Source organism: Pelobates fuscus, chromosome 4 (genome assembly GCF_036172605.1).
Source record: "Pelobates fuscus isolate aPelFus1 chromosome 4, aPelFus1.pri, whole genome shotgun sequence".
NCBI classification, from domain to species: domain Eukaryota; kingdom Metazoa; phylum Chordata; class Amphibia; order Anura; family Pelobatidae; genus Pelobates; species Pelobates fuscus.
The window spans coordinates 146,435,781-146,454,910 of record NC_086320.1 but is presented as its reverse complement, the minus strand read 5'-3'; the positions used below and the strand labels follow the sequence as shown (position 1 = coordinate 146,454,910).

Below are 19,130 nucleotides of genomic sequence, written 5' to 3'. Positions count from 1 at the left end.
TTGGTACAGCGATTTTACATACTTTTGCAATCTTTTCAACACCTTTAACCATCTCCTCGCCCTCTCTGTCCTCAACTAAATCACATGCTAACCAGCCCTTACTGGGCTTGCTCAAATCCTGCCCCATAATCCCTTTCCCCCTATACCAGCGTCCTAGATATAGGGAGAGAGAAGGAAAATTGAACAAGAACGTCTACAATGCTCGACTGCCACCTGAGAACCATGGGACTTTCTCTGGTGCGTCTTCCCAAAACGTAGACTAGTCACTGAATCCGCCTACCCGGGGTGGTAGACACGGATTGGAGCGAGGTGAGAAGTGTGTGACCAATCACTTCTCTTTTAAGAGAAATAGGAGTGGATAGTATAATAATATAGGAAGTGTAGAAAAGATGAAAGGCAAGGAAAATCCTTAGAGACAGACACAGGAGTGCATGAGACTCCTAATTAAACAAACAAGACAACAATACAATTGAAATACAGTGCATGCATCACAGTTCAAATGAAATCAACAGTAATCCCTTTCCTTTACTCGTGTGCTTACTCCAAAGTCACCTCCCTCAACCCCGTAGTGTCTCCGCTCGGAGAACGACTTTCGTAAGTCTCACTACCAGCGGCCACGGAAAACAACTGACACCGGTCCGAGTTCCGTCAGCCTCCCTCTGCACAGTAGCCCACAAGAATGTGGCCACCTCTATCCTCACTCCCGTAGTGCCCCTATAAAACCCACTTATAAGTCTCACTACCACGTGATGCGGAAAACAAGCAATGCCTACTTGGATCCCCCCAGGAAACAGAGTCCCCTGCCACAAGACTAAGTCCCCTACCACAAATAAACAGAAAACTGGAATTCCACCAGCCCCAGCGCTCAGGGTTGTGGTTACCAAAAGAAAACTGGAATCCCCCCAGCCGAAGCTGAGGTTTACCAAAACTGGAATCCCCCCAGCCGAAGCTGAGGTTTACCAAAACTGGAATCCCCCCACTCTCAGCACTCGGGGCAGTTGTTACCAAACTTGGAATTCCACTAGCCCCAGTACTCGAAACTGTGGGTTACCACGTGCACAATGAGGCTAGCTGGGCTCTCAAAGTGTCACAAGAAGGATCACAGGAAATTATGAGTCTACACAAAATCCACAGTTCCAACAATCCTCTTTTTCCTTACAGCCACAGCCACGAGGCTCCTAAAAGAGGTAAACAGGCAAAGAAGACCCCCAGGAACGCATCCACAGGTCAACCCCCCTTTTTCCCTACAACCACAGCACCGTGGTTCCTAAAAGGAGTAAAACAGGTAACAGAAGACCCCCAGGAACGCATCCACAGGTCCACCCCCCTTTATCCCAAAAGGGGTAAAATACAAACAGATAAACAGACAAACTGAAGACCCAGGCAAGTCCCCTCAGGTCCACCCCCCTTTATCCCAAAAAGGGGAAAACAAGCAAGACAGAACCCCAGGCAAATCCCCTGCAGGTCCACCCCCCCCTTATCTCAAAATGGGGAAACAGGCAAACAATTCAAACACACCCAGGCAACAGACTAAAATGCAGGTAAACAAGTGAGTAACGAGACACCGGGCAAGATATTACCTGTCTTTGATGTCCTCCCGGGAAGCAGTCACAGACACGTGGACGGGTCAATCAAAGGGGCCGGAACATACCGGTGGCTCTGCAGAAGTCTCTACCGTGTACCTGGAGGTGATCAATCTCCTTTCCTTCCCCCTGGATTCCTCCATCCACCCTTGTCTTCCTTAGGACGGCTCACCGGCCGGACATAGCCCGGTGCCCCACGTTGGGCGCCAAGTTGTTATGGTACTTTTTAAAAGTAAACCAAAATGTTTAAATGTCTATCTGTTCCTGTCCAAATTAATAAAATTGAATTGCGTATATACGCTGAAGTAATTAAGTCTGACACGCAAGGTTCAGGTTAAAATAACTTCGAGAAAGTTTATTGGCAAGTGAAGAAAAAGCGGGCGCGCAGGCCCTTTTAAGAGGCATTTTGCGTCATCATTGATTATTAGAATATCAGCAAATAAACATCATCAATTGGATTAATTGTTAAGTGTCGGAGTTAGTGTCTTACTTATTGGTTCAAAAAATTAAGAGGTTAGTCCCGTGCCCACCCACCAGAGGTGGGATTATTCTGGACACGGGTGGGGATAAGGGGGTCTTGAGCGTCATTTTACACGGTCAATGATATCAGGCCTCATGTCCAGGTGCAAGGTCTCTTATGAATAGAACATTTCATTACTACTGTGTTCTCGTGGCCTTCAAACTATACTATCTTACAAGTTTAGGGAGTAGTCGGCAACTCCTGTGTCTTTGCAGGAAATACAGTCTTTGTCTACTATATTAATTGGGTTGAGAAGTTCAGTCACGTAAGGTAGTTTTAAAATGAACAAGTTAAGTCATGAGGACAAAATGGAGGATTGAAGAAGTCAGGTTAGGAGGACAAAATGGAGGATTGTCACAATATAAGGTTAAAATGGAGTTAGTACAATAATTCAATACAAGTACAATAAAGATTTTTAATAATCCCACATCACACCCACTTAGGGAAAATGTATGATTTTATAATGTTTATTCTCCCCCACCATGATACCTACCTATTTTTCCTTTTGCGTGGCAATTTTGTTTTCTGTGATCGCTATTAAACTTACAAGACAAAAATACCAAATCTGAAAATTGCTCTATATTGATTTTATTTTACTTTGTGTACCTGTAACTACCAATTATAAACTGAAATCCTAGACCCAGTATGTAGTCTGTAAACCAGAACATATAAATTAATTTATTTTGAAATACTTTTGAGCTGTATTAATTATGCATACATTATAATTGCCAAAAACGTGGGTAAAATGTGTTGTGTTTTTTCACTTTTGTTTAGCATTTTTGTGTGCTATTTTTTTTATACAATTAATGAGCATTTATATATCCATGTCACATAAAATTAAAGCCCTTTTTATCCTTTAAAAAAAAAAAAAAAAAAAAATAGTATGTAATATGTGTCAGTGGAAAAAACGACAGATGGAAATTACAGTGAAACACAAAAATGCAAAACTTACTTTGGTTCTTCCATACACATTGTATACCATCACATGTTGTTGTGTTGTTCACTTTTTCCTTTAACCTGAGAAATATTGAAACAGAATGAGACTAACGTATTAATAAATGTCAGATATATTTTAAGATACATACTTAAATTTTTCAATGCGTCTGGTCAGTCACTTGCTACTGGCATAGCCTGACACATTATGACTACTGTATGGCAGAAATACACCTGCTTCTACACCTGTCAGACTTTTTTTTTTCCTGCTTGAACTTCTATCATAGAAGCAATAGTTGAACATTTATACTGACCCTTAGTCTTTTAAAAACCTGTAGATCTGTCATTATTCCACTAGATGGCACCTCCTGCTAAGCAGTGATTGAGATTCACTTGCTGAGTCATTATATTGGAGATTTATTCATATTTTTGCAACTCTGTTTCTCGCCTGCTTTTTTTAAATGAAGTTAGCGAGGAGCTAATTGTTTTGCAGTGTTCTATGTGAGTTGGGAAAGATAAACTGTATGTTTATAGTGTCAAAATCAGTAAATCTGCCTCCATTGAATCAAAACAACGGAGTTAACATACAAAAAGTGTCTCTTCTAAAAAGTGGTGCAAACATGGAAAAGAAGATGAGCCCCCAATGTAATGTGCCATGGGTGGGGGGAGATTCCACCAGTCTGCATGCTGGTTGTGAAACTTTTAGAAATACAGAGCACTCTTTACACATAATCTCCTACATTTCTGCAGTTATCACGGTCGCTGGTACTTCATGTAGCAGCAACATCTTCCACAACGTGGTACAAAGACAGCTCTTTGTAGAAACATAAATGCTTGTGTCTGACGTTCCCCGAGTGTCTCCGCCATTACAAACCTTTCATGTTCTAAAACTATCTTACTACATGTGCAGGTACCATCTTCTGCTATTGTAATATATTGCCTTTGTTATACAGAACTACATGTTTAGTGTTTTTTGTAACATTTTGTTTGTTTTATTATTCACTGAAGTTCAACGCTCGCCGGCACCATACTAAATTAAAGGTGCTATGTTAATGCAGATCTAATGGCACATGTACAGGTAGACCTTAGTTGTGGTAAGAAGATAATCACGTTGCTAAATTTATATCAATGTCTCCCATGTCAGCTGAAACACAAAGCTTTACTTGGATTTTGGTCTCAAACTAACTTTCAGCTTTGTCATCTATATCCCTCAAGGTATATATATATATATATATATATATATATATATATATATATAATGAAGAAACACCCTCTCTCCGTTCCTTTACCGGATCGTTAATTTCCGGGTTTGATAGTGGCGTGGTTTAATATATTTATTGACCCACCGGCTACCGTCGATGATCATTCTGCTGTATAATCTGTTTAGATGTATGTTTTTAATTTTATGTATCAATGTAGCTTGAAGAAAGCCTATAGCACATTGACCTTCTGAGAATCCTCGTTTCTTGGCAAACATATTATTATATTAAAACATATAGAGCTGAAGAAGCAACAGGGCCAATAAAACAAATTGTTATTAAATTAGTAATAACATTTAAAGCAACAAAAGTATTAGATTAAAATTTGTTATTATACTGTGCAGTTATACTTCTGTGATGTTCAATGTATTTAAATGATGTATGATAATGCAATAATTAATACCAATGATACAGCAAGCCTATAGGAACAGATAGTATAGTACAGAAGGGACCTCATCTATCTATCTATATATCTACATCAGGAAAAAACATGGTGTCTGATAGCAACCCACTATTTACAAAGGAATTACATAAAAATATATTTAAAAAAAACATGAAAAGTGCTGTAAATAAAATGAAGGACAAAAATATTACTGCAAAAAATAATAATAAAAAAAAGATTGCATAAACTTAAAACGAAAAAAATACTAAATATAAACTCCTTGGTGTACGTGTTTTCAGTCAGTGAATACAAGAGGTTTCTCTCTAAGAGAATGGTTTCTCCCTGTTGTCTCCCACTAATGTCTATTATTTTGCTCACTAGTTTGACGTTTAAAATGAATAAACCTAAACTGAGGACATTAATTACAATGTATGGGTACTGAATGTTTCTTTGACTTTTTTTCTATTATTGTTCTGATGTTGTTGGATCCTCTCTCAATTTATGTATGGTCTTCGCACATATTTGGCGCCATGAGAAGGTTGTGTCTACTTGTTGCTATGATGCAATAAGTGTTGCATCATACTTAAGTTACAAAGTGCGATTGGATCAGTTAAATGGAAACTGCAATGTCCAAATATAAAAAAATAAAAATCACAGTTTAGTATATATCCCTAATGAAAACATACATGCTTTGAGGAATCTCAACTGAGAAGTATTTGCAAGGTAGGTGCTCTGAGCAACTGAATTTAGCTCCACTGAGCTAGCTTACTGGTGTTTCTTCTACATTTCTTGATACAACTATCCAAAATCTTATATTTTTTTTTACTGATTTTCTTTAATTTGTCTAAAAATTCATATCTTAATTTAACACACAACAATTTAAGCCCTGTGCTCATACTCCCACTTCTCCTAGGCGGCAGTACATCAGCCCACAATGCCTACAATAAAAATGAAGAAAAACTGTTACTTGCGCACTATCCAAAATCCCTATGCACATTTAACCCCTTAAGGACCAAGCTTCTGGAATAAAAGGGAATCATGACGTGTCCCACACGTCATGTGTCCTTAAGGGGTTAAATTGGTGATACTAAAAAAACTCCAGTTATTTAAATGTACATAGGGATTTGGGAAAGTAACTTTTTTCCCCTTTGGTTTTAATTATATCTTAAATTAAACTAACGTATATTAAAACATGACTTTCATCCAAGCGATGTTTGTTCCTCTGACATTAGCAGGCTGTGTCCTGACATCTAACTCATTTTAGTGTTCTGTGTCTGTAATATTTGTGGTATCTTTGTATTTTATGGAACATAGCATTTCATACTTCGAGAAAACGGTGCTCAGTAAAGACACCGCTCCAGATTCTTAGTGCACAGCCTTTTCAGATGGTAAAAAAGGGATTTAATTACAGGACCCCCACAAACCTAATTGGGTATCCTTTTGAGTATCACTTTTTTCGTTCTTAATTAGTGTTCTGCTGTATTTACCTTTCACGGATATTTGTGAATACTCTATTGCTTATTGTGGTATTTATTGTGGCTCAAGGAAGCAAGGTGAAGGGTCAGTGTAGGACCCGCTTAGTGGGGTCTGCCTTGACGTTGGCAGGCGGGCATTCCCTCCAATGGCCATTTGTTTAAATATACATAGGGATTTAGGAGAGAGCGCAGGTAACTTTTTTTTCCCTTTGGTTTTTACTATATATTGGGGCTGATGTGTACTGTGGTCGTTGCTGCAGCCCAGGAGTGATGGGAGTGAGCGCAGGACTTACCTTTTAGTATTTGTTATTGTGGTATGTAGTCTACAGAAAACATTTTTGAAGTCATCATTCACTGTTTAGTTTAACACAGACGAAGAAACTATTTCTGGCATGTAACCTTAATTTACACAGACCATTAACCATTGTGTACAGCATGTATCTAATCTTGCACTTTCTAGATTATAAAGTTAATAAACTTCCACTCTCTTACATTCTCAATCCCATATCTCTCACCATCTCCATCATGTGTGGTCCGAGTGGCTCCTCTGTGCTTACGGGACGTGTGCCATTAATATTCCTAGTAGGCCATGTCTTCACTGCCAAAGGCATTTCACCTCATTTTACAGCTTTGTTTTAATAAGGATTTAATTATAGAAATCCTGGCACCGTGGTCTCTATTTAGTAGCAGCTTTGGCATTGCTACTGAATGAAGCAATAATTAAAGACAAGTAAAAGTGTGTGTATAGATGTTTAGACGTCTCATGCCTGCTACTGCTTAACTATATTGCAGAGTAACCAAGACAGGCATTTTTCCAGTAACCTGGACGCAGGCGGAATGTTCAGAGGCCATTAGCTGCTCTGATAAATTGTGCTGTTCTACGTACAAGGTAGAAGACCAGATCTGGGTGCCAGGGGAAAATCAGACATGTTGTTTCCTTCTTTAAAATAACTCTACCACGGTCCACCTCATAACAACTTCAGCTCATTAAAGTACATGCTGTTTCTCTTAATGGTCGACCAGTGATTTGCTGATAGCCTCAGCTGAGGCCCTTGGCCTATCACCAGCTGTGTGATAAAACTTTCTCATACTGCAAAGGGCTGGGATGAAGTAAGTAAGGAGACAGTGGTGTCTGTGTGGGAGGAACAAATTTAGGATTAAACCATTTAACAAATGAAATTAAGATGCCGCCAGACACTCTAATCCCTATAACTATTTTAGTGAGCTGAAGTTTTCTCGGGGTGGTAGTGTTCCTTATGGGGTTTACAATTACAGATTCTACTTATTGGAATTTTGCGGTGATAGAAGATTGCAATTCATAGTAAAACTGTAGCATTTTCTTTCTAAAGACCGAAATGGGAGATCCCTGTATCTAAAGTGGGTCGTTCTGTCTTCCAGAATACAAAACACAAATGGAGATATATGAGATACTTTAAATTGAATCTTCGCGAATCAGGTTTTAATATTTGGGTTATTTTGCTGCTTTATCCCATGAAATTGCAATGTTGTCTTAGTTACCGGGTAGTACTGTTACACTGGAGTGCATAAGCTGTCTGGCTATGCTAGGTCATCTGACTGTTCATTGCTAGAGAGACCTTACGTAAGGGCTGGCTAGCTACGAAGCATAGAATTTCCACCAGAAAACTGTGGTGTTATATCCAGAAATCTCCTAGACTGTCTATAAAAATGTGTGCTATTTGCAGTGTTTCTATGGTTTCTTATTGTGTTAAAAATCAACAGAATCGTTACATTTATGCTTAAAATTTGCCCGAATTATATTTATCAGTGTTGCTCAATTGGAGAATGGCAGGTCTATTTGATATTTTGTTGCATTTGCCAGTAATACAATGCTTTTTGCTATTTAACATTGTCTCCTTTATGTGAAAGCCTAACATAACAAGTAGTGTATCCATAAACACATTTTGAGTTTTATTATTTGACAATCCATTGCCGATCTAAAGTCTTCAGATATACTTGTGAATTAAAAAAAAATAAAAATAAATTATGTCATCTACCAAGGGACAACTAATTGATGTGACATTATGTTCTAAAATGCCAAGTTATTTCTGAAGTAAGAATACACCTCTCCGTTATTTTTTTATTTTTTGTTTAAAGCAATTACATGTTTTTCATTTTTAATTGGGTTGCATTGATCCAAATGTAACCTGCTCATTGTGTCTCATGGTGTTCCAATCAATTACAATAAAAGAACGTTTCCATTTTTGTAAACTGAATAAAGGACGCTACAGCATTTTCAACTGAAACTCACAAATTAATGTTGCGCTGATAAGTATTGTATTACATAGAGTAACCCCATACAAAGCAGGCAGTCCTGGCCATGAAGTTTAGCGTGAGTGAGTGAGTGTGTGTGTTAAGTTGAAACCACCATGAATATAAAGAGATGCCTTGGATTTTCTTCAAAAGTTGGCTCACTAATTAACTGACATAACCCATAAGTTATAATGCACATACACAAGGATGACCGGCAACATGTTAGTTTCATATGAACCACGCATTGTACGCCAATTCACATATACACAGTGTGTGTTCTTAAAACACCTTGTAATCTTCTTTTGTTTCACTGCTGTGTTACCGTCACATGAGAGGCTGTACACTTTGTGTAGGATGCAGTTACAGTGATGGTTACATTCATATGTTGTGTAAAGCTGGGTTTATTGTGTATACTTTTAAGTGAATCTGGAAATCTTGTCATTACAGATTTTGACGTGACCTTCTTTTGGCACTGGAGCAGATTCTTGGATTACATCCAGTGTGTGCTGGCTTTCACTGGTGTGACTGGATACCTTACCTATCTGTTCCTGGACTCTGTGCTCTATGTAGAGACATTAGGATTCCTGGCAGTGTTTACAGAAGCCATGCTTGGAGTACCTCAGCTTTACAGAAATTACCAAAACAACTCCACCGAAGGAATGAGGTCAGCTTACTCATATTTTCACTTGTCTTCAGTCAGTTTTGCCATTTTTGGTCTGTTCCCTTTTATCCTTTCTTGTTATAGTTTTTTGTTTATTTATAGAGAATGGAGTACATTGATTAGCTTACATGATATTAGATAGGGACACATGCTGTAGGGATGTTAGAATCCTTACTAGTGCTCGTGAACAGAGGGCCCTGGTGCAAGACATTTTTGGGTGCCCCTTAAAACGGTACTGTCTCACCACCTGAAAATGAGTATTTCATAAAGAAGGAATATTCATGAAATACTCATTTTGACTGTATTGGAATTTCACTGAAATTCCAACCCATGCAAGAGATATATTAGAGACTACTTTGTCTCTGTATATTTCCTCCGCCTGAGTTTCTTAGACACCGGGTAGAGCTACAGTGTCAATCCCAACAGCCATCAACAGTGACGGTTGTAGGGACTTTGCTCTGTCTGTGGAGGATCCCACGGTCTTGCGGAATACTCCATAGACCTCAATACTGTACTGTTACATACAGTAGTGACGACGGCTCCTGGCGCTGGAGGAAGTTGGCTGCACCCACAAGGGACAGGTTTAAGTAAGTAATCTCACCTATACCGTGGCCCCCTCCTCCAGCCACCGGACCATTAGCGGCAATGTCACAGTTGGGGGCTCTTTGCAAATTCTGGAAATTCCCTGATGGTGACAGTGCCGCTTTAAGGTAAATCATATTTAGGATTCGCGGAAATAGCATACATTGAAAGGGGGCCTGTTGCATCGTTATCATTACAAAGAGCATACGTTTTATAGTGTTCCTTTAGGCATATAAACTTTTTCTGTAACAACATACTTGTATGTGTGCATAGGTAGTATTCATTTTTCTATTTGTGTGTGTTTGCTTACAGTCAGGAAGAATGCGTGTGTTTGTGTATATAGCCTAAGTGTTTGTGAATGAACGAGTATGTGAGCGTATGATGGTATTCATTTCTGTGGCTAGTTTGTGTGAATGTCTGTGTTTATTTGCAAAGTGTGCCAGTGTTTCATACACATAAAACCACTTTCTTTAACAAGTTAAAGAACACCCATCTCTACTTTTTTCATCAGTCCAGTTTTCTTGTTTTTGTTTTCTGATCCCCAACTTTTCCCATCACCTCCCAAACTTTCTTTCCTGGCCCCCGTTACTTGACAAGCCTTATTTCCTTCTCACGCTCTTTTTTTAGCCCGTTCCCTGTCTGCCTTCACAGTCTCTTGGTAACACTTTTTTTCCCCTTTGTTTTAAAAAGCTTTCCTTAACCCCTTAACACCGCAGCCAAATGTACAAGTTGTGAACGAAACAAAACGTAAACAAAACCTGGCATTTGCGCTATATGTCTGTCCAACCGTAATTCACCTCTTTCATATTAAATGCACCCCCCCTTATTATATATCATTTTATTCAGGGGAAACAGGGCTTTCATTTAATATCAAATATTTAGCTATGAAACATAATTTAATATGAAAAAAAATGGGAGAAAATAAGATTTTTTTTTTTATTTTTTTCGTTCTTCATGACATTTTAACTGTCAATGTCATAATACTGTTTGCTTTTACTGCAATAAAATACACATATTTGTATTCAGCAAAGTCTCACGTGTAAAACAGTACCCCCTATGTACAGGTTTTATGGTGTTTTGGGAAGTTACAGGGTCAAATATAGCGTGTTACATTTGAAATTGAAATTCGCCAGATTGGTTACGTTGCCTTTGAGACTGTATAGTAGCCCAGGAAATAAATTTACACCCATAATGGCATACCATTTGCAATAGTAGACGACCCAAGGTATTGCAAATAAGCGATGTCCAGTCTTTTTTAGTAGCCATTTGGTCACAAACACTGGCCAAAGTTAGCGTTTGTATTTGTTTGTGTGTGAAAAATGCAAAAAACGCCAATTTTGGCCAGTGTTTGTGACTAAGTGGCTACTAAAAAAGACTGGACATACCCCATTTGCAATACCTTTGGTTGTCTACTATTGCAAATGGTATGCCATCATAGGGGTAATTTTCATTCTTGGGCTACCATAGGGTCATAAAGGCAACGTAAGCAATCTGGCGAATTTTAATGTGAAAAAAATTAAACACAAGCCTTATATTTGACGCTGTAATTTTTGAAAACACCATAAAACCTGTACATGAGGGGTACTGTTGTACTCAGGAGACTTCGCTGAACACAAATATTTGTGTTTCAAAACAGTAAAAAGTATTGCAGCAATAATATCGTCCCTGTAAGTGCTGTTTGTGCGTGAAAAATGCAAAAAAACGTCACTTTTACTGGCGATATCATGGTTGTAATACATTTTACTGTTTTGAAACACTAATATTTGTGTTCAGCGAAGTCTCCCGAGTAAAACAGTACCCCCTATGTACAGGTTTTATGGTGTCTTGGAAAGTTATAGGGTTAAATATAGTGCTAGCAAATTAAATTCCCTATACTTTCGGCATGGGTGGTCAGGCAGGTCCCGCTAATTGTAATTAATTAGGATACCTAATTATGTAAAATTATTACATAAATATATGTGTAGAATTAATATATGTATATATATACATATGTGTATATATACGTATATATATATATATTTTTTTTAATATTTTTATTTATATATAGGTATATATATAGTGATATATACGTATATATTTATGTATATAGATATATATATTATTTCGTTATAAGTGTATTTTGATATAAATATATATATATTAATATCAGAATACAGTTAGAACGAAATAAAACACATCTATATATTTTTTTTATTTAATTTTTTTACGTATTTACATATTATTTTTTTTATATTATTTATAAATATATATATATAACAATAATTATATATATATTTAATCAGTATCAGTCTACGTGTAATTTGATATTAATATATATATATAATTATATATATATTAATATTAAAATACACCTAGACGGTGTATGTGTATGTGTGTATATGTGTATATATATACTTAGATCATATATATATAATATATATATATGATCTAAGTATATAATTTATTTATTTTTACACTGTTTTAAAACATTTTTATTTGATTTTCAGCCAGCAGGGGGACCAACTGTCATTACAGTTGGTCCCCCTGCTGGCAATGCAGCAGGCAGCTATACCGGCCATGTGATTGTGAGGTCCTCGCAAGGACCTCACTCTCACATGGCCGGTAGGGCTCCTGGAGGGCGGACGTGCCGCGGGGGGCTCCCTGGGAGTCCCCCGAACCGCGATCGCCGGCGTGGGACCGCCAGCGACCGGGTAAGTTACTAAAAACCGGAGGGCGTACTATTACGTCCGGCGGCGTTTAGAGACGCTTTTAAAAGGACGTAATAGTACGCCCTCCGGTCTTAAGGGGTTAATAAACTTTCCCGTCCCTCCGATAATGAGATCTGATCTGCCTCACAACAGCTAGGTGGTCTCTGCAAAGAGCTGACCAATTCATCAAGATTCTCTGTCTTTCCAAAAATAAGTACCCCCTGGCTGCTGTCCATCCATCGTGTTTTTAAAATAATGTGCAGCAATCAGCTTGCTGCAAGCACTGACTCGCTAGAGTCATTTTCGCCGTTAGTAAAAGCTGCATGTACTCGTGCAGTGTAAGATCAGCAGCTGTGATAATGCTATGAGTCCTTGCACCTTAAGAGCTTCAGCAAGCAGAAGAAGTTATGGTTCCACTTTTAAAAACATTTCCCCCCCCCCCCTTTAATCTATGTTTTCCATTTTTGAAATCTTTATTTTTGAGTGCAGAGATGATTACAAGCTTAATCTGTGACATGTTTAGTATACAATATTATTGCAAACAATTGGTACATATAGTCAAGAGGTGCTGCACTTTTTTTTTTTTTTTGTCGAGTAGGAACATGAATTATACAAAAAGAATTGCAAGATAAAGCAGTAGTTATAGTCGTGTTGTGTAACATGCTAACTTGTACGTTTTACATACTGTATGCTTGTTTGTAATGAAACTAGCGTAATGCAGGTTAAGTTAAACGCAGGCTGAGTTATATCATATCTTATGCAATGGGTCACGATGGGATCTACTAGCTTATGGCATAAAATATATATTTTTAACTTAAAGAGGTAAATGTGGGCTTTCAAGGGTATTACATAGTTGAACTTCGATATTACCACTGCCGAGCGTAGGTAGGCGGGCGGCCATCGGGGCTGAATGCATTCCTGTATCATTAGGTATTATCATTAGACATAGTAATATAATAGTATTGCTACGGTGAATGTTAGAGCGCCGTTTAGGTGGCAAGAGATGAATAGGTAGCTGCTCTTAGGTAGCTGATATAAAACTACAGCTTCTCTTGTTTAGTCAGCGTCCTGCGGTGATGTGAGAGTCTCTATGTTGGCATGTGTGACTCCTTCCCCTCGGACATTGATCTATCACCATGGCAGTTCAGCTTTGCAGGTGCTCATCTGTGTGTGGTAAGTCTCCCCATGTCAGCCTTTGCAGTCGTGGGGGTGCAGCGCTGGAAGTCGTGTAGGTCTGTTTGGCTGTTACACGCTGCAGCCCAGTTTCATTTCGTGCCTTCTGCACTCGGTCACACCTAGGAACAACCAGTGTGGGCTGGGGGTCTCTCACTCTCCCAGACCGCGGTGAGTACTTCCACGGTTTTCTTGTGCTTGAAGCTTTCCGGCTGGGCAGATGATGTACCCGCGGTTCAAGGGGGCTCCATGGTGCAGGAGCAGATAACGTTGAGCTGTCTGCCGCCGCCATTTTGTGGGGCAGTTCGATTGTTCCGTGCGCCTCAGCCCCCGCCCGTCTCAGGCTCCCCTCAGTGGGGACCGGGATGACCCCCCCGGTCCAAAGGGGGGGGGGAAAACAGGGCCGGCAAGCAACTCTGACAGTCTGTGGCAGCCGGGGAGGAAGACGCAGCAGCGGCCGTCCACCGCGCTCCCGTTCCGGGTAAGCCGCAGCCTTCGAAGCTCCGTGCCCCCTTCAGAGGGCCAGAACTCCCGACCTCGGGGTCTGCCACCGCTCCCACATCTGTGGGGTGCCTTGTAGGCTCGTTTTGTGTGCGAAATTCCGCTGTAAGTAGCTTAAAGGGCCCGGTTTCTCCGGAGCCTCTCCTGCATGCGACCGGTTAGCATGGCGGTCCGGCCCCGCCCCCCCTATGTTTTCCATTTTCCCGAAATGGCAAATTGATATCTATAGACCATATTCTTTCCTAGGCACAACTTTGTTTTAGTATATCTCTCAATAATGTTGGCGGGTCAACCGCAAAATAACACTTTATCGCATTACAACTGGGATACTTAAGAGACCACTTGTAAAGGAGATAAATGCGACGTGTAATTGTGGAATGGGAAATAAGCATGTGTACAAGTTCTTGAATTTGATCTATACCCTCTGATATCTAGCTCGCAGGACCCTCATCAGTTTAATTGTTGTGTGAATGTGTGTAGATGAAGCCTGTTTATTTTTACTGACTTCTCTTTCCATATAACAGGCTTATATAACTGGAGGGGAAAAATAGGTGTCATAAAATTTTGAGGAATCGTATAAATCGAATAGTGAAATGAAGACTTGGAAACTTCTCTTATCATTTTTTTGGTGGGGGGCAGTGGGAGGAAGGAGTCATGATGATACTGAACATTTGCAATCCAAAATTCCTTCTAATGAGCATTAGATTATAGAATAAATGTCTTTTCTCTCCCGTGATGGCAGAAAAAATGTTGACTTGATGTCCTCACGGTTATTTCAGAGATCAGACTTTTGTCTGTAGTTGTGTTCAAAGGGGTTTATTTGCATAGTTAAAAATCCTTGTTGGTTGTGATCTTTTTTTGTTTTAATTGCAGCACTCATTTGAGCACAAGGTAATAGAACACATAAAAGACAGGTGCTAATATCCACGGGGAAAGTTAATCCTTATTTGTGACCTTGTTTCTTTCAAGTCACAGGTGCTTTCTCTTAAAACATTAATTAGCTGGTGACACCAAGAAAAGGACAATTTTGATTAATGCAGATGAGCTCTTATTTATTCAGCCACGGCTTTAATTTTGTCTCTCCTTGAAAATGTTCCCACAGACCTTCATGAGAACAAAGAAAAACTGGTGTATGGGAACTTAGAGTGCACCTAATGCCTCTGACAATTCAATATATACTATTTTTCTAAATTGGTCATTCACAGTCACAATAACAAATTGCCTTTCACCAAGGTCAGCCATCTTTTTATTGTACCATTAACTATACCATGACTATCTTATAGTGTTGGGTTAATTTGTTAGATTTATATTCTGGTTTACAGAATGCCCTATGATAAGTATGATAACACAGTGAAAAAGCAGTTTTAGATATGCAATGCATTATACCAAAAAGTAAAAAAACAATCACAGCAAATGTTTTTCTATTGTGATTTAAACATGTGAATATGTATCTCTGTATAATGAACGACTAGTGGATTGTAGTAATTCTGTTTCTTAAAGGACCACTATAGTGCCAGGAAAACATACTCGTTTTCCTGGCACTATAGTGCCCTGAGGGTGCCCCCACCCTCAGGGTCCCTCAATCGCCGGGCTAGATGGAGAGGAAGGTGTTAAACACTCACCTTTCTCCAGCGTCGGGCTCCCTCGGTGCTGGAGACTCTCCTCCTCCTTTCCCCGTCATCAGCTGAATGCGCATGCGCGGCAAAAGCCGCACGCGCATTCAGCCGCTTGCGCATTCAGCCAGTCTCATAGGAAAGCATGGACTCTGGCGTCTGGACCTATGGACGCTGGCGTCTTCTCACTGTGAAAATCACAGTGACAAGCGCGGAAGCGCCTCTGGCGGCTGTGAATGAGACAGCCACTAGAGGCTGGATTAACCCTAAAGTAAACATAGCAGTTTCTCTGAAACTGCTATGTTTACAGTAGAATGGGTTAATCCTAGGTGGACCTGGCACCCAAACCACTTCATTAAGATGAAGTGGTCTGGGTGCCTATAGTGGTTCTTTTAACCCCTTAAGGACCAAGCTTCTGGAATAAAAGGGAATCATGACGTGTCACACATGTCATGTGTCCTTAAGGGGTTAATGTCATTAGTGCTTCATTCTTCATGTCATTCTTCGTGTCATTCTTACAGCACATTTAATGGCTGTCTATCTGCTCATTTCTGGATGTCTTCCACAAAACAGAACACACAGAGTTTTGTTCATCCTTTTCTTTATTATTATGTTATTATTTTATTTATATAACGCCAACAAATTCCGTAGCGCTTTACAATGGGTGGACGAACAGGCATGTAGTTGTAACCAGACAAGTTGGACACACAGGAACAGAGGGGCTGAGGGCCCTGCTCAATGAGCTTACATGCTAGAGGGAGTTGTAAAGTGACACATAAGGTAAGCATAGTGTTAGACTGACAGTTGCAAGAGAGGAATCAGTCGGGAGCTATTAACTGTTTAATTGATACACTTTTTATGAAGTGTGTTTTTTATGATTTTTTTTTTAAGGAGTTGAGACTGGGTGTGCATCTAATAGAGGAGGGAAGTGAGTTCCACAGGAACAGTGCCACCCTCGAGAAGTTTTAAAGGCAAGCATCAGAGGTGGGAGTACGGACAGAAGATAGACATAAGTCTTCAGCAGAGCGCAAGGGTCTAGACGGGACATACTTGTGTATTAGGGAGGATAGATAGGTAGGTGCAGCATTATGTAAAGATTTGAAAGCAAGAACCAGAATTTTAAATTGAGCCCTATATCTTACAGGAAGCCAAAGTAGGGACTGACAGAAGGGTGAGGTGTGGGCGGACAGGAAGATGTGCTTCGCCACCGCATTGTTTTTGAGATGGAAGCGGCAGGATTTGGCGATAGACTGAACATGAGGCGTGAAGGAGAGGTTGGAGTCAAAGAGAACACCTAAGCAGCAAGCCTGCGTGGTGGAGCTGATGGTAGCACTGTTGAGTTGGAGGGAGACAGACACAGAAGTAGCAACAATTGAGGGAGGAAAGACCAGAATTTCAGTTTTGGTCAAGTTTAGTTTAAGGAAGTGGGTAGCCATCCAGTTAGAAATAGCAGAAAGGCACTCAGAGACACTAGTCAATACAAAAAATACATCTCATGAGCAATTCTGCGGTTATGCCTATGTCCTAGTGCATTGTATTGGCATAATATTTACAGCTTGAGTTCAAATTAATTTCATTTTAAGGACAGAGTAGCCAAGCTGAAAGCATAGCTGACTGATTTCTATTTTTTTAATTTTTTTTTTTTTATTTTGGCAATTTCTACCTTCAATTTAAAATTCACTTTGAATAACCCTGTCAATTCTGCTCTGTCTTTCTTTGTTTTGAATTACTTTTATGCCCTGCTACTACTGCTCGACAAATCACAGGCACCAAGTCGCTTGGGTGTTTGTCTGTTCCCTGATTCTGGAGGCGGCAGGCCAGCCCGGGGATCCTGGAGGGGACGACCGGCCCGGGGAGTCTAGAGGCGACCGTCCTGCCTCCCCGGGGAGTCTGGAGGCGGCCGTCCGGCCTCCCCGGGGAGTCTGGAGGCGGCCGTCCGGCCTCCCCGGGGAGTCTGGAGGCGGCCGTCCGGCCTCCCCGGGGAGTCTGGAGGCGGCCGTCCGGCCTCCCCGGGGAGTCTGGAGGCGGCCGTCCGGCCTCCCCGGGGAGTCTGGAGGCGGCCGTCCGGCCTCCCCGGGGAGTCTGGAGGCGGCCGTCCGGCCTCCCCGGGGAGTCTGGAGGCGGCCGTCCGGCCTCCCCGGGGAGTCTGGAGGCGGCCGTCCGGCCTCCCCGGGGAGTCTGGAGGCGGCCGTCCGGCCTCCCCGGGGAGTCTGGAGGCGGCCGTCCGGCCTCCCCGGGGAGTCTGGAGGCGGCCGTCCGGCCTCCCCGGGGAGTCTGGAGGCGGCCGTCCGGCCTCCCTGGGGAGTCTGGAGGCGGCCGTCCGGCCTCCCCGGGGAGTCTGGAGGCTGAAGGGGTGAAAACCCCTTCAGTCACTTACCTGGGACAGCGGCGATGTCCCTCGTCGCTGCCTCCTCCTCCGCGCCGTTCCTCCCTGTGATTCCGTTGGCCAGTGGGTGAGACTGATCCCGCCCACCGGCCGAGGAGACCTAATGCGCATGCGCGGCATTAGCGCTCCCCATAGGAAAGCATTGAAAACAAATTTCAATGCTTTCCTATGGGGATTTGAGCGACGCTGAAGGTCCTCACACAGCGTGAGGACGTCCAGCAACGCTCTAGCAAGGAAAATCCTTGCTACAAACCAGGAAGTGACCTCTAGTGGCTGTCTAGTAGATAGCCACTAGAGGTGGAGTTAACCCTGCAAGGTAATTATTGCAGTTTAGAAAAAACTGCAATAATTACAGTTGCAGGGTTAGGAGTAGTGGGAGTTGGCACCCAGACCACTCCAATGAGCAGAAGTGGTCTGGGTGCCTGGAGTGTCCCTTTAAGGGGTTAAAAAACAAACAAACAAACAAAACAAATCATGGCTCCTAAATTTTTTAGCAGTCTCCTAGATCTAAGAAAATTTGTCAAGCCCTATCCTACACAAAGCACAATTAAAACCTTAAATTCTCTGCATCATAATTCATTATGTATTATATATTCATTAAGATAGAAAATGATTCTGGATGCTGGTATAATTAATTTAAAGTTATTTTTTTTTGTTCATCTTGGTCTTTTTTGAATTGAACATTGAAAACCTCTTTCACAATGCATGATTATTTAACAGATATTCCTGATACTCTCCTTCCAACATAGAACAAAAAGAAATTGCACAATGTAGATCACAGGAACAACCTTGGGCTACGTTTGAAAAAATGTTTTTATTAAGTTGCCACCCATGCAATCTATCTGGATAGTTATACTATATTTTAAAGAGGCTAGATCATACTATAATAGCAACTTGTTTTTTTTGTTTTCTGCAGCCTTTAGAACAATGTAATTTGTTTTGACCCATTTAATGCCATTCATCCATTATGTGGTCTATCTATCTGTTTTTGTACCTCAATGCCGCAGGGAATTACCAAAGCATTTTATAAAATGATTTCAGCAAGTGAAACTGGAAATAACATCATCGAGCAATTAAAGCATAAAGAATACAAGTACAATTCAT

General features: G+C 40.7%; 1 protein-coding gene across 2 annotated transcripts in view; it reads left to right on the top strand.

The window, feature by feature from the left end:
* The window catches only part of SLC66A2 (solute carrier family 66 member 2), a 105,916-nt gene that overhangs the window by 39,324 nt on the left and 47,462 nt on the right, over positions 1-19,130 (top strand). For both annotated transcript variants that reach the window (XM_063451664.1, XM_063451666.1), the window contains one exon: positions 8,871-9,087. In XM_063451664.1, coding sequence (XP_063307734.1) covers positions 8,871-9,087 — 217 coding nt within the window. The remainder of the gene's footprint in view (positions 1-8,870; positions 9,088-19,130) is intronic.